General features: G+C 40.2%; 1 protein-coding gene across 2 annotated transcripts in view; it reads right to left on the bottom strand.

Moving 5' to 3' along the window:
- The window catches only part of LOC130069900 (arf-GAP with Rho-GAP domain, ANK repeat and PH domain-containing protein 1-like), a 47,641-nt gene that overhangs the window by 6,021 nt on the left and 26,620 nt on the right, over positions 1-15,000 (bottom strand). For both annotated transcript variants that reach the window (XM_056234076.1, XM_056234087.1), the window contains exons 13-24: positions 10,740-10,875; positions 10,564-10,666; positions 9,287-9,482; positions 8,790-8,835; positions 8,556-8,719; positions 5,847-6,056; positions 4,659-4,764; positions 4,422-4,569; positions 4,163-4,249; positions 3,111-3,179; positions 1,299-1,416; positions 1,103-1,216 (exon numbers count right to left, since the gene is read on the bottom strand). In XM_056234076.1, coding sequence (XP_056090051.1) covers positions 1,103-1,216; positions 1,299-1,416; positions 3,111-3,179; positions 4,163-4,249; positions 4,422-4,569; positions 4,659-4,764; positions 5,847-6,056; positions 8,556-8,719; positions 8,790-8,835; positions 9,287-9,482; positions 10,564-10,666; positions 10,740-10,875 — 1,497 coding nt within the window. The remainder of the gene's footprint in view (positions 1-1,102; positions 1,217-1,298; positions 1,417-3,110; positions 3,180-4,162; positions 4,250-4,421; positions 4,570-4,658; positions 4,765-5,846; positions 6,057-8,555; positions 8,720-8,789; positions 8,836-9,286; positions 9,483-10,563; positions 10,667-10,739; positions 10,876-15,000) is intronic.

Raw genomic sequence — 15,000 nt, 5'->3', positions numbered from 1 at the left:
AATATAGTGACTATAATAAACAAAACACACAACACACACTCAAACACTCTCTCTCTCACACACACACACACACACACACACACACACACACACACACACACACACACACACACACACACACACACACACACACACAATCAGGAAATATAGTGACTATAATAAACAAAACACACACTCACACACTCAAACAGTCTTTCTATCTCTCTCTCACACACACACACACACACAATCAGGAAATATAGTGACTATAATAAACAAAACACACAACACACACTCAAACACTCTCTCTCTCACACACACACACACACACACACACACACACACACACACACACACACACACACACACACACACACACACACACACAATCAGGAAATATAGTGACTATAATAAACAAAACACACACTCACACACTCAAACAGTCTTTCTATCTCTCTCTCACACACACACACACACACAATCAGGAAATATAGTGACTATAATAAACAAAGCACACACACACACACACACAAACACACAATCAGGAAATATAGTGGCTATAATAAACTAAACACACAACACACACTCAAACACTCTCTCTCTCTCTCTCACACACACACACACACACACACACACACACAATCAGGAAATATAGTGGCTATAATAAACTAAACACACAACACACACTCTAACACTCTCTCTCTCTCTCTCACACACACACACACACACACACACACACAATCAGGAAATATAGTGGCTATAATAAACTAAACACACAACACACACTCAAACACTCTCTCTCTCTCTCTCACACACACACACACACACACACACACAATCAGGAAATATAGTGACTATAATAAACTAAACACACAACACACACTCTAACACTCTCTCTCTCTCTCTCACACACACACACACACACACACACAATCAGGAAATATAGTGGCTATAATAAACTAAACACACAACACACACTCTAACACTCTCTCTCTCTCACACACACACACACACAATCAGGAAATATAGTGGCTATAATAAACTAAACACACAACACACACTCTAACACTCTCTCTCTCACACACACACACACACACACACACACACACACTCACACTCTTACCCAGGTACACCAGCATGGCCTCCATGGAGAAGTGCTTCTTGACGAGTAAGTGACTGTCGGTTCCCAGAGAATGAAAGATGGGCAGAACTCTCTCCTGAAAGTGCAGCGGGCGCTCTGAGACACACACACACACACACACACATGAAACCCCCCTCACACACACACACTGAGCTGCATCAGTGTATCAGTCACTCACCCGTCTCCTCCTTCTCGTTCACCTCGAAGCAGCACCAGTAGTCCTTCTCCCTCACGCTGAGTTTCCGCCGGTCCAGAACCTCAAAGGTCAGTTCTGCTGATGTCATCGCGGCGGGAATCTGCCCGGGGTCAAAGGTCACACGTCAGAAAACAAAGGTCACACTTCAAAATGTTAATGCCATACATGACCCATGACCAGTGTTGAGCATGTTACTTAAAAAAAGTAATTAGTTATAGTTACTAGTTACTTCTCACAAATAGTAACTGAGTTAGTAACTGAGTTACATCATTATAAAAGTAACTAATTACCAGAGAAAGTAACTATTGCGTTACTTAAAAAAAAAAAAATCAAATAGGCCTATGTCAAATTATTTGGATGCCCCCAGTATTAAATATGTTAAATTAATGAAATGGACACTTAATAGTGTGGATTAGTGTTCAATGTTTTATAATAATAATTTATTCTATTTTAATGTTGCTGTGGGACAATGTGAGAGACGCCTATTAAATTCAATATATTATTCTAAATATTAGCATTACTATAGTAGAACAATAAAACATTATAGATGGTTTATACTTAATATCACACAGAGCCCAACTGGCCAACAAATTAGTTTAAAAATAAATTATGCTTCTTAAGAAATGTACCAAAAATGAATAAATAAGAATAAAAAATGTGCATATTAAATGATAAAACTGTTACACAACTTCACAACTAGTAGACATACTGTAGCCTAAGTATTTTATTCCTTACAAAAGTAAACAGTTTAACAAGTGCTCTCTCAATATAATACTGAACAATGTACCAAAAATATATATATATATAATACTCAAATATAATATTTTGGGGGTTTATTTTTTGCAAACGTCATCATCAGAGGTTATTTAAGCCAAATTCTAGACATGTTTGCCGCACGCGTTTACAACCGGTCAAACAAAGATGTTTTCGAATGTTCCCTGCAGGTTATTTTCGGGTTTTATTTTATAACCTAAACAGAACGTTCCCTGTAGGTTATTATTTAGATTTTATTTGTATAACCATGTCAATTAATTAACGTTGCAGATGATACCAATAGGCTATAGATAATGCTGTCTAATGCTGGAATGTGTCATTTATTTATACACAAACTATATAATGCTCGGACACACTCGGTCTCTCTCGCGCCGTTCGCTTCGCTTTTGTCCACTCCGGCGCCTCATAAACACACACACACACACACCAGAGAAAAAACTTTGCAGGTCCTATGGCGGAGAGAGAGCCTACTCGGGTGAAAACCGCTTCAGTGAGTTCAATTATAGTAACGCCACATGTTTTTGTCAGTAACGGTAACTGCGTTGTAACGGGGGAAACAGTCATTCGTTTGATTACTCGTTACTGAAAAAGATAACGTCACTGCCCATGACTAACCACAGATATTACATACAGTATATATATTTATATATATATAATTGATTTTTTTTTAAATAGACGTGTCCCAAATTCTGAATTGCAAGCATTCAGTTTGACGATGATGCAATGATGAAACTATACTGTGTTTATCACACTAACGCACATATTTTGCCAAAGCAAATTAAAATGATTAATTATGAAGGCTATATTAAAATAAATTGATAATATCAAATTTTCTTTAAAACTATCAACATTCTTAATGCCTGTACGAATAAAATGTAATTTAAGGCCTTAATTTTTGCAAAATCCATTTAATGTCTTTTGATGCCCCGAGGAAACCCTGTACACACTTCACACTGACTTCATTAACATCTGAGTGTGACGCTTCTCAGATCCTAACGGCAGGTCAAAGGTCAAGCGCACCTTTACATGCTGTTCGGCGGTTTCCTTCTTCTCCTCCAGGTAAACCGTGCAGATAAAATCACCACTCCCCTGCACACACACACACACACACACACATCTGGATTTTAATATTTACCAATTAAAATATGAGTGCTAAGTGTCACCAGACTGACTCTCTGCATTCGCTAATGAGTGTTTTAAGTGTACATAACTTCCCTTTCTGTCAGAGATATGAATTATATAAATGCATAACGATTGTTGCTGGATTTCAAGGCAAGTTAGATGAAAACATGCCACAAATGTAACACAAATAAGCAGCAGGTTTATCATTCTGTGCCTTAAGAACTAGAAAGAGGGACTAAAAATGGAAGTAAAATAATGACAAATGCTTTTGAAACAAAAAAGCTTGTTGAATTGCTCTACTTGAAAAATGATGCATTGCATTTTATTGGGCTGAAATTCTCATTATTTATCTCACACATTTTCATTATTAAATATAATATATTTAATATATAATGTATCTATAATATTCGACAGGCAAATTTCAGTCTAATTTCTTTATATTTTTATTGGAAGGAAACTCTCCTACCTCAGACGTCAGCATCGGGGAATATAACGTTATAATAGAGAAAGCTGCTTACATGTGCAAAAGCACCGTGAAGACTTTAATGCAAACACAGCTTGTTATCAGATTATGAATCGGTAATATTCCTGCAGTTCCCGGGTGTGAAATGTAGAATTTTTTGTGGAATTTGAACCACTGAATTTCTGGAAGCGAAATAAATTGGACCGAAATTTGCCTATCGAATATTTTAGATTATATTTTTTAAACGGAATGAATATTTCGGAGGTGAAATCTGAAAGGTGAATATGGATTATTGGATTTGTAATAATGAAATGTGTGTGAAATGTTTTTAATTGAAATATTCACAGCTTAAATATACAACCATGTTTAATTAAGCACGGTTAATGCAATGCATCATTTTTCAAGAAGAGCAATGCAAGCTTTCAAAAGCATGTGGCGTTATTTTACTTCCATAAGGGACTGACAGCAGAATAATCATAACTCTTACCGTTCCAGCTTTAGGCGTGAGATTGTCTCTGAGCTTTATGATGTATGTGATCTCATCTAACTGCTTCTTCAGCTGCTGCTCGTTCACCTGTAACACACACACACACACACACACACACACACACACACACGCTGAAGGTCATACTCTAGTCTCACCAACAGATGGCGCTGATGCAGTCTCTCCTCAACTCTACACAGACTCTAGCGGTCTGGATCAGCATGAGTGTTGTGTGTGTGTGTGTGTGTGTGTGTGAACATACGTGGAAGATAGTGACGTAGTGTTGGATGAGGTCCTCGATGACCCGGCCGGCGCTGTAGTCCTTCCCGTCCGCCTGGAACAGCGTCGGCCCGAACACGATCGCCAGATTATGCAGATTCATCTGATTGAGATCCGCAAACCGCTGGACGCTGCACACACACACACACACACACACATCAGAGACTGAAAGCAGAGCGGCGAGGAAGTGTGTGTGAGAAAGAGGAAGTGTGTGTCTCACCAGTATAAATGATTAACTAGCGCTCGTAGTGTCGCCTGGTTCACTCGGGGAAGGTTACTGAAGAGAAGACGATACTGACAGATACGACTGCTCTCATCTGAAACACCTGTACACACACACACACACGCACACACACACACACACACACACACACACACACATTAATCATCTGCTGATATCTATCATTATTAATAGCCAGTGTTGAGGAAAGATACTTTGAAAGGTAATGCATTACAATATTGCGTTACGCCATTAAAAAGTAACTAATTGCGTTACTTAGTTGCTTTTTAAGAAAACTGATGCGTTATGTTACTTTTGGGTTACTTTTTCCCACCTGGACTGGGCTTGTTTTTTTTATAACAAAAAAGTTCTATTTTTAGGCAAATGTAAAGACCCTTTCACACCAAAAGTGAAATAATAAGTCTCAGGCTGAAGGAAATGCAGATTCACAAGTGTACAGTAGAGTACAGTAGAGTACAGTAGAGTACAGTAGAGTACAGTAGAGTAGAGATAGAGTACATTAGAGTACAGTAAAGTAGAGGTAGAGTTCAGTAGAGTACATTAAAGTATCCGGTTGTTAAGTCGTGACGTAACCACTCTCCGATAATACTGTTTCCGGGTCCAAAGGCCGGGTCCTCTCTACCTACCTACCGCTTTCGCCCGAGTTTTAACATGTTCCCGTGTTGTTTAAATAGATCGGAGTTAAAAAACAAGTGACATTCAACTGTCATTCTACTGCTTTCCCTGTGACGAGAAAGATAAGAGAAAATGGCTGCAGTTGATAAGGTAAGTTACAAATCTTAAACGAATGAAGAAACTTTGGCGCCAGTGGGTGCTATCCCTTAATCCCTAGTAACACCCACTGGCACTGAAGCGAAAAAAGCCCTTAAGAAAAGGGTTTATTTAGTCTAGGATCTGGAGTGGACGAGCGGAGCGCTTGGGCCCGGAAGAGGCTAAACGTCACGCGTGACGTCAGACTTAACAACCGAATAGTACAGTAGACTAGAGTAGAGGTAGAGTACAGTAGAGTAGAGTACAGTACCAAGGTCCAATACCCTCAAATTCAAGGACTTAATGTGGGGACAAACAGTGTAGATCAAATACATTATAAAATATTCCAAATTTCAAGGACCCGTGGGAACCCTGATTAATTATGCCCTTTAATAATCTGGTATAGTTATTAATAACCTGTGGCGCTGAGCCAGGCGTGCGCCTCGGGGCCGAACAGCCCTTCCTCGATGTCCCTGAAGAAGCGCTTGAGGACGTTAGACACGTCGTCCACCTGATGCTCTCCTTCCTTCAGCCACACACACCTCGCGTCACGCCTCAACTCCTCCAGCAGGGCGGCGATCTTACTGTTCACACCACTCTTACGGTAGATGCCCTCTGAGGTCAGACCTGCAGCACACACACAGGCAACATTACAATTCTCGTAATATTTCAACTTTAATCTCGAAATATTTCAAATTTAATCTCAAAATATCTCAACTTTATTCTGACTTTAGTAGTTCAGAATAGAGTTGAATAGAGTATAATAAAGTAGAATAGAGCAGGTCAGAATAGAGTAGAATAGAGCAGGTCAGAATAGTTGAATAGAGTTGAATATAGTAGGTCAGAATAGAGTTGAATATAGTAGGTCAGAATAGAGTAGAATAAAGCAGGTCAGAATAGAGCAGGTCAGAATAGAGTAGAATAGAGCAGGTCAGAATAGAGTAGAATAGAGCAGGTCAGAATAGAGTTGAATATAGTAGGTCAGAATAGAGTTGAATATAGTAGGTCAGAATAGAGTTGAATATAGTAGGTCAGAATAGAGTAGAATAGAGCAGGTCAGAATAGAGTAGAATAGAGCAGGTCAGAATAGAGCAGGTCAGAATAGAGTAGAATAGAGCAGGTCAGAATAGAGTAGAATAAAGCAGGTCAGAATAGAGCAGGTCAGAATAGAGTAGAATAGAGCAGGTCAGAATAGCGTTGAATATAGTAGGTCAGAATAGAGTTGAATATAGTAGGTCAGAATAGAGTTGAATATAGTAGGTCAGAATAGAGTAGAATAGAGCAGGTCAGAATAGAGCAGGTCAGAATAGAGTAGAATAGAGCAGGTCAGAATAGAGTAGAATAGAGCAGGTCAGAATAGAGTTGAATATAGTAGGTCAGAATAGAGTTGAATATAGTAGGTCAGAATAGAGTTGAATATAGTAGGTCAGAATAGAGTAGAATAGAGCAGGTCAGAATAGAGCAGGTCAGAATAGAGTAGAATAGAGCAGGTCAGAATAGAGTAGAATAAAGCAGGTCAGAATAGAGCAGGTCAGAATAGAGTAGAATAGAGCAGGTCAGAATAGAGTTGAATATAGTAGGTCAGAATAGAGTTGAATATAGTAGGTCAGAATAGAGTTGAATATAGTAGGTCAGAATAGAGTAGAATAGAGCAGGTCAGAATAGAGTAGAATAGAGCAGGTCAGAATAGAGCAGGTCAGAATAGAGTAGAATAGAGCAGGTCAGAATAGAGTTGAATATAGTAGGTCAGAATAGAGTTGAATATAGTAGGTCAGAATAGAGTTGAATAGAGCAGGTCAGAATAGAGTAGAATAAAGCAGGTCAGAATAGAGCAGGTCAGAATAGAGTAGAATAGAGCAGGTCAGAATAGAGTTGAATATAGTAGGTCAGAATAGAGTTGAATATAGTAGGTCAGAATAGAGTTGAATATAGTAGGTCAGAATAGAGTTGAATATAGTAGGTCAGAATAGAGTTGAATAGAGCAGGTCAGAATAGAGTAGAATAGAGCAGGTCAGAATAGAGTAGAATAAAGCAGGTCAGAATAGAGCAGGTCAGAATAGAGTAGAATAGAGCAGGTCAGAATAGAGTAGAATATAGTAGGTCAGAATAGAGTTGAATATAGTAGGTCAGAATAGAGTTGAATATAGTAGGTCAGAATAGAGTAGAATAGAGCAGGTCAGAATAGAGTTGAATATAGTAGGTCAGAATAGAGTTGAATATAGTAGGTCAGAATAGAGTTGAATATAGTAGGTCAGAATAGAGTTGAATAGAGCAGGTCAGAATAGAGTAGAATAGAGCAGGTCAGAATAGAGTAGAATAAAGCAGGTCAGAATAGAGCAGGTCAGAATAGAGTAGAATAGAGCAGGTCAGAATAGAGTAGAATATAGTAGGTCAGAATAGAGTTGAATATAGTAGGTCAGAATAGAGTTGAATATAGTAGGTCAGAATAGAGTAGAATAGAGCAGGTCAGAATAGAGTAGAATAGAGCAGGTCAGAATAGAGCAGGTCAGAATAGAGTAGAATAGAGCAGGTCAGAATAGAGTTGAATAGAGTAGATCAGAATAGAGTTGAATAGAGTAGATCAGAATAGAGTTTAATAGAGTAGAACAGAGTAGGTCAGAATAGAGCAGGTCAGAATAGTTGAATAGAGTAGAATATAGTAGGTCAGAATAGAGTTGAATATAGTAGGTCAGAATAGAGTAGGTCAGAATAGAGTAGGTCAGAATAGAGTATGTCAGAATAGAGTTGAATATAGTAGGTCAGAATAGAGTAGAATAGAGCAGGTCAGAATAGAGTAGAATAGAGCAGGTCAGAATAGAGTTGAATAGAGTAGATCAGAATAGAGTTTAATAGAGTAGAACAGAGTAGGTCAGAATAGAGCAGATCAGAATAGTTGAATAGTGTAGGGCAGAATAGAGTTGAATAGAGCAGGTCAGACTAGAGTTGAATAGAGTAGGTCAGAATAGAATTGAATAGAGTAGGTCAGACTAGAGTTCAATAGAGTAGGCCAGAATAGAGTTGAATAGAGTATGTCAGAATAAAGTTGAATAGAGTAGATCAGAATAGAGTTTAATAGAGTAGAACAGAGTAGAGTTGAATAGAGTATGTCAGAATAGAGTTGAGCACCGTATTGTGTGATGAAGTGAATGCAGCGCTCCACGATGACGGGGATATCGGAGTCCGTCAGCTGCTGCTGGCTCAGTGTGTCTCCAGAACTCCCAGCATTCCTCTGGATCGCTGCCGCCCAGCCCTGGAAGTCCAGCTTCCTCTCGCCCTCGATGTACAGCGTCCTGAGGGAGACCTCCTGTTAGTCAGACACACACTCACACTCACACGAGACTCAAACCTGCTCCTGCTCACCTGCCCCGCTCCACCAGAACCAGAACCTCATTCTCCGGCTGGATCGCTGCACACACATTAGAAGGAAAACTTAACACTTAAAATAAATTATTTACAGAGACACAAATATTATAGATGCAGTCAAATACATGTACAAAATCATGGACAATATTGACTTTTTTTTGTTCTGTTTCAGCAATGAAAATAGTTCCAAACAAAGATCACAGCAGAACCACAGCGCATCTCCCAGCAACACTCAACCGCGTTTCATTCCTGAGGGAATCAGTGAATTGAGTGAATCGGTTGAGTGAAAGATTCACTGACTCATTCATGTGAACTTGTGGATTAGTGTGTCATGTTTATCGTGTCAAAATCATAAATGAAACTATTCTTGCTAACATAACCACAACTTGTTCTATTATTCTAGAATCCACACTCAGAGTAGAAACAGGTCTGTGTCACTTTAACTGATTTCCTAGTAGATGTGTGTGTGTGTGATGTTGATGTGTGTGACTCACAGAGCTCCTGGAGCTTCTGCAGGTCGATGGTCTCGTCGGTGTTGCTCTCCTCCAGCCGGATGTGTAGACCGGATCCCACCAGACAGAACCAGCCCAGTCGGGACATCTCCCGGTTCAGCCGGTCCTTGTAGCGCAGGCGCCCGATGCGCTCGAAGTCCTTCAGCAGCAGATCCTCAGCTCCCGAGGGGATGAACGACTGGAACACACACACACACACAGAGAGAGAGTGAGACCCAGTGAGACAAGTGAGAGTCCGATCAGAACCAGCGGCCCGGATCAGAACATCTGTGACGTAGTGTTAGTTTTGTCCTGTGTCAAATGTACTTTTTAGTTTTTATCATATTTCATCAACCTTGCCCTGCTTTCGTTCAGTCAAGGTTTAGCCGACAAAAAGCATGGGCATTTTAGTCTAGTTTTGGTCAATGAAGACTTATTTTCGTCATGCTGCATAATGGTTACATTTATAATAGGCTACCGATTATTTTGCTTACAATTATAAATCACAACAATTGTTGTCATTTGAGAAATTTATATTTGCATTTCATCAGAATTTCAAATACAAGTACAAATCTAGAGAATGTCTCATATAGTCTCATAATGTCCATAAAACTCAAATGCATGCTTTATTGGACCTAATCTAGTTTCCTGATTTTATCATAGGCTATTTATCATAAACGAACGCATTCTCTTTATTATGAAAACAAGACATTTCTCTCAAAAATTCAAACGGTGAAATTTCTCATAGTAATTCCACATTACATTCTTTTTTTTATTAAAACAACAGCAAAAAAAAACTATTAATTGTCACACACAGCTGCGTATGTGCATTTATTCATATAGTGGAGATTCATGAGTGGACTTATTACAGAAGGTTAGTCACAGACACCAGCGCCAGAACTCAGGCTGGCTGGATGACTCCTTCATTTCAGCACAATACCATATGCAATATACAGCTCACGTGTTCATCTGGGTTTCTCATGTGTTCACATCTGATTTCCAAAGTGTGACACATGGTCGCCAGATTGCAAATATTAAGTAAAACATCGGGTAGAAAACGTGTTCTTTTAACAGAAAAGCTCTGATTGGGGATTTAGATTCTTGAAATCTGGCGACCGCACGCCGGCTGGTTAAAAACAGTCTGTAATAATAAACCAGCGAGAGGTTTTAGTGTTGATATAGTCACAGTTATCGCCTCGTCTTAGTCATGGAAGGAAAGGTCGTCAACGAATGTTTCTGGTCATAGTTCATTAGTGAAGTTAACACGAGTGTGTGGTTACCTTAGCGATGGACTTGACCCACTCGCGCATGGCGTCGGGATTATCCGTGCCGAACAGGTACAGGCGCTCGGAGTCCGAGTAAAGCTCGAAGGTGTGATCGTACCTGAGGAAGAGAGGAACACTGTCAGCCCCTGAGGAAGAGCTCACACACACACACACACGGTGTGCAGGATTACCCATGAGTCTCGGGGGGGTTGACGGCCAGGCACACGATCTCCTTCATCTTCAGTCCTCCGTTCGGCGTCGCGTTTTTGTCACTTTCATAGTAGCTGAAGTTCCCGTCGTTCAGAACACACCAGCGCCGGCTGAACTCTGACACACACAACCACATATAATCAAACAACATGAAAACATTTGAGCAAATTTATTACACACACACACACACACACACACACACACACACACACACACACACACACACACACACTCTCACTCACACACACACACACTCTCTCTCACTCACACACACACACACACACACACACACACACACACACACACACACACACACACACACTCACTTACTCACTCTCTTACACACACACTCTCAGAGCAGGATTGGGCAACCCGGATGTTTTTTCCCTCAAAGCTACGGAGAGCAGTCGGTGTTTGTGTTTGAAAGCTCCGTCGAATCAATTCATTAATCCTTGATTTTCTTTTTTACCACTCATTTATAAACAAGCACTTTCTATTTTTATATCATGGGAACTTATCCTCGATACTATTCCTTATAAAAAACAATCGGATTGCTTTGATATCGCTACTTAGACCCAACTTTGCGAATCTCGGCTACTAGCCTTTAGTCCGCTAGCATTTCACGCGTGGCCTCGCGCCTATTGACCGTCTGATTTTACACCCGTTTCACTGAAAGGATACAGGTTATATCCAGCATTTCAGTCCTAAATTACTAGTGATATTGGTAGTATCACTACTAATCTACTGTTCATCTGTTATGGCGAACATATCAGATGTGTGTCTAACGTTACCTCTGAGTGCAGGTGAGGACACATTCGAACTCATTTCGGTACGATTGGAGCTTGAATCAGTGGAGAAACAGATCCGTGGTCTGCTAGAGAGGCAAGCCGAGCTGCGGGATCGGCGATCAGCGCTTGAAACGTCACGCGCCGATGCACACAAGTCAGTGGTTAGTAACTTTTTGACTCCGACTTCGTCCACTCCGTGCGTTTCTCTGCCCAGGAGGACGCGATCATCTCTGGCATCATTCACTCCGGCACCAACCCAACACAATGGACCCTGGGTGATCCCACAGCGGAAGACACGAGCCAGGACCAGAGCAAGAACCTCTCCGCCCCTCCCGGTCTTCGAGATCTCCACCCGGAACCGCTTCTCCCCTCTTCGCGAGTCGGAACGCGACGACGCCGTGATCATCGGCACTTCCATGGTCCGTCATGTCCGCGCTACCTCAGGTAAGGGTAAGGTGCGCACTCACTGCCTTCCTGGTGCTCGTGTTCTTGATGTCGCCGCACAGGTTCCCGAAATCCTGAACGGTGACGAGCGCGTCGGAGCTGTGGTGCTTCACGCTGGAACAAACGATATCAGGCTGCGGCAGACTGAGGTTCTGAAGAAGGACTACAGGAGCCTGATCGAGACGGTACGCAGCACAGCGCCTGAGGCAACGATCATCGTGTCTGGACCGCTTCCCACGTACCGACAAGGACAGGAAAGGTTCAGTAGATTATTTGCACTTAATGAATGGTTAATGTCATTGTGTAATGAACAAAAACTGCTCTTTGTAAATAATTGGAATCTGTTCTGGGAGCGACCTAGGCTCTACCGTGCTGATGGCCTGCACCCCAGCAGAGCCGGAGCGGCTGTTCTGTCGGACAATATCTCCAAGACGTTACACACCGTATGACTAGAAAATCAAATTCCAAATCACAGTCTTTGCTGTGCCAATTTAATTGATATAAGTAGTGTAGAATATTATATAGAAACTGTGTCTATTCCTCGTTTAGTGAGGCCAAATAATAAATCCACTGTAGGATCCAGGAAAAATCTTATTGTAATTAAACCTGAAAATCTAAATATCAGTGAACAAAAACAATTTCTAAAACTAGGTCTTCTAAACATTAGATCGCTCACACCGAAGGCGGTTATTGTAAATGAAATGGTCACAGATAATAGCTTCGATGTACTTTGCCTTACTGAAACCTGGCTTAAACCAAACGAGTATTTCGGTCTAAATGAGTCTACCCCGCCAGGATACTGTTATAAGCATGAGCCCCGTCTGATCGGTCGTGGCGGCGGTGTTGCAACAATCTATAGAGATATTCTTAATGTAACTCAGAAAACAGGTCACAGGTTTAATTCGTTTGAAGTACTGGTGCTAAACGTTGCGCTCTTAGATGTAAGAAATAAATCCCTATTATCTCTAGCCTTGGCTACTGTATATAGACCTCCAGGACCATATGCTGATTTCCTAAAAGAGTTTGCAGACTTTCTCTCAGATCTATTGGTCAATGCCGATAAAGCAATAATTGTTGGAGATTTTAACATACACGTAGATAACACAAACGATGCGTTAGGGACTGCGTTTACAGATTTATTAAACTCCTTTGGGGTCAAGCAGAATGTCAGTGGTCCCACTCATCGTCTAAATCATACACTAGATTTAATTATATCATACGGAACCAATCCAACCGATATAGATATTATACCGCAAAGTGACGATCTCACCGATCATCACATGGTAACTTGTATAATACGCACTGCTGAAATTTGTCATGTTGCGCCACGTTATAGACCAGGCAGAACAATCCTTCCAACCACTATAGATAGATTCTCAAATAGCTTACCTGATCTATCTCAGCTGCTCAGTGAACCCAAACAAACAGATGAACTAGAGGAAATGACTAGCAGTTTGAGCACCATTTTCTCTAGTACATTAGATATTGTTGCACCAATTAGATCAAAAAAGGTTAGAGAGAAAACTAAAGCACCATGGTACAACAGTGCTACGCATGCTATCAAGAGAGAAACTCGTAACCTAGAGCGTAAATGGAAACAAACTAATTTAGAGGTCTTTAGAATCGCGTGGAAAGACAGTATGTCTCGTTATAAAAAAGCTCTAAAAGCAGCCAGGGCTGAGCATCTCCGCAAACTAATAGAAAATAACCAAAATAATCCAAGGTTTTTATTTAACACCGTGGCTAGACTAACAAATAAACAGACATCACCCGAGCAAATTATTCCGTTACAGTATAGCTGTAATGATTTTATGAACTACTTCAATGAGAAAATAGAAAGCATCCGAAACACAATTGTAAATGTACAATCCTCTATGGTGTCTTATGATTCAGCCTCAACTATCGCCCCTCAAGAACAACTACACCGCTTTACAACTATAGGACAGGAAGAGCTAAATAAACTTATCATTGCATCTAAACCAACAACATGTTTATTAGATCCAATACCAACTAAATTTCTGAAAGAAGTGTTACCTGTAGTGGAAGAGCCTCTTCTTAATATTATTAACTCGTCTTTATCTTTAGGTCATGTTCCAAAAATATTCAAGCTGGCAGTAATAAAACCTCTCATTAAGAAACCGCAATTAGATCCAAATAACTTAGCAAATTACAGACCGATTTCAAATCTTCCATTTATGTCTAAAATACTAGAAAAGACTGTGTCCGCTCAATTGTGCTCTTTCATGCAAGAAAATGAGATATATGAAAAATTTCAGTCAGGATTCAGACCGCATCATAGCACAGAAACTGCGCTAGTTAAAATTACAAATGATTTACTTTTAGCTTCTGACCAAGGCTGTATCTCAATACTAGTTCTACTCGATCTTAGTGCTGCGTTTGACACTATCGATCATAAAATACTCTTGGATCGACTACAAAACTACACTGGTGTTCAGGGACAGGCATTAAGCTGGTTCAGATCGTATTTATCAGACCGTTACCATTTTGTTTGTTTAAATGGGGAAAAATCGAAGATAACGTCAGTAGACTATGGAGTGCCGCAAGGATCGGTGTTAGGCCCTCTGCTATTCTCAATATATATGCTGCCACTTGGTAATATTATAAGAAAACATGGAATTAATTTCCACTGTTATGCCGATGACACTCAATTATATATTTCATCACGGCCAGATGAAAACACTAACTCATCAAAATTGACAGAGTGTCTTAAAGATATAAAATGCTGGATGACGCATAATTTCCTGCTACTAAATCCAGATAAAACGGAGGTATTACTTGTTGGTCCAAAAAACTATCCACAAAACCACTTACAATACAACTTTAATATAGAAGGATGTCCTGTTACTTTATCCTCTACGGTAAAAGACCTGGGAGTTATACTAGACCACAACTTGTCTTTCGAAAATCATATTTCATATGTTACAAGAACGGCCTTTTTCCATCTTAGAAACATTGCTAAATTACGTAACATGCTATCTGTTTCCGATGC

The sequence above is a fragment of the Rhinichthys klamathensis genome, unplaced genomic scaffold, assembly GCF_029890125.1.
Source record: "Rhinichthys klamathensis goyatoka isolate OS25496 unplaced genomic scaffold, OSU_Roscu_1.1 h1tg000016l_1, whole genome shotgun sequence".
In the NCBI taxonomy this organism is placed as follows: Eukaryota; Metazoa; Chordata; class Actinopteri; order Cypriniformes; family Leuciscidae; genus Rhinichthys; species Rhinichthys klamathensis.
This window is presented reverse-complemented; position numbering and strand designations above follow the sequence as displayed.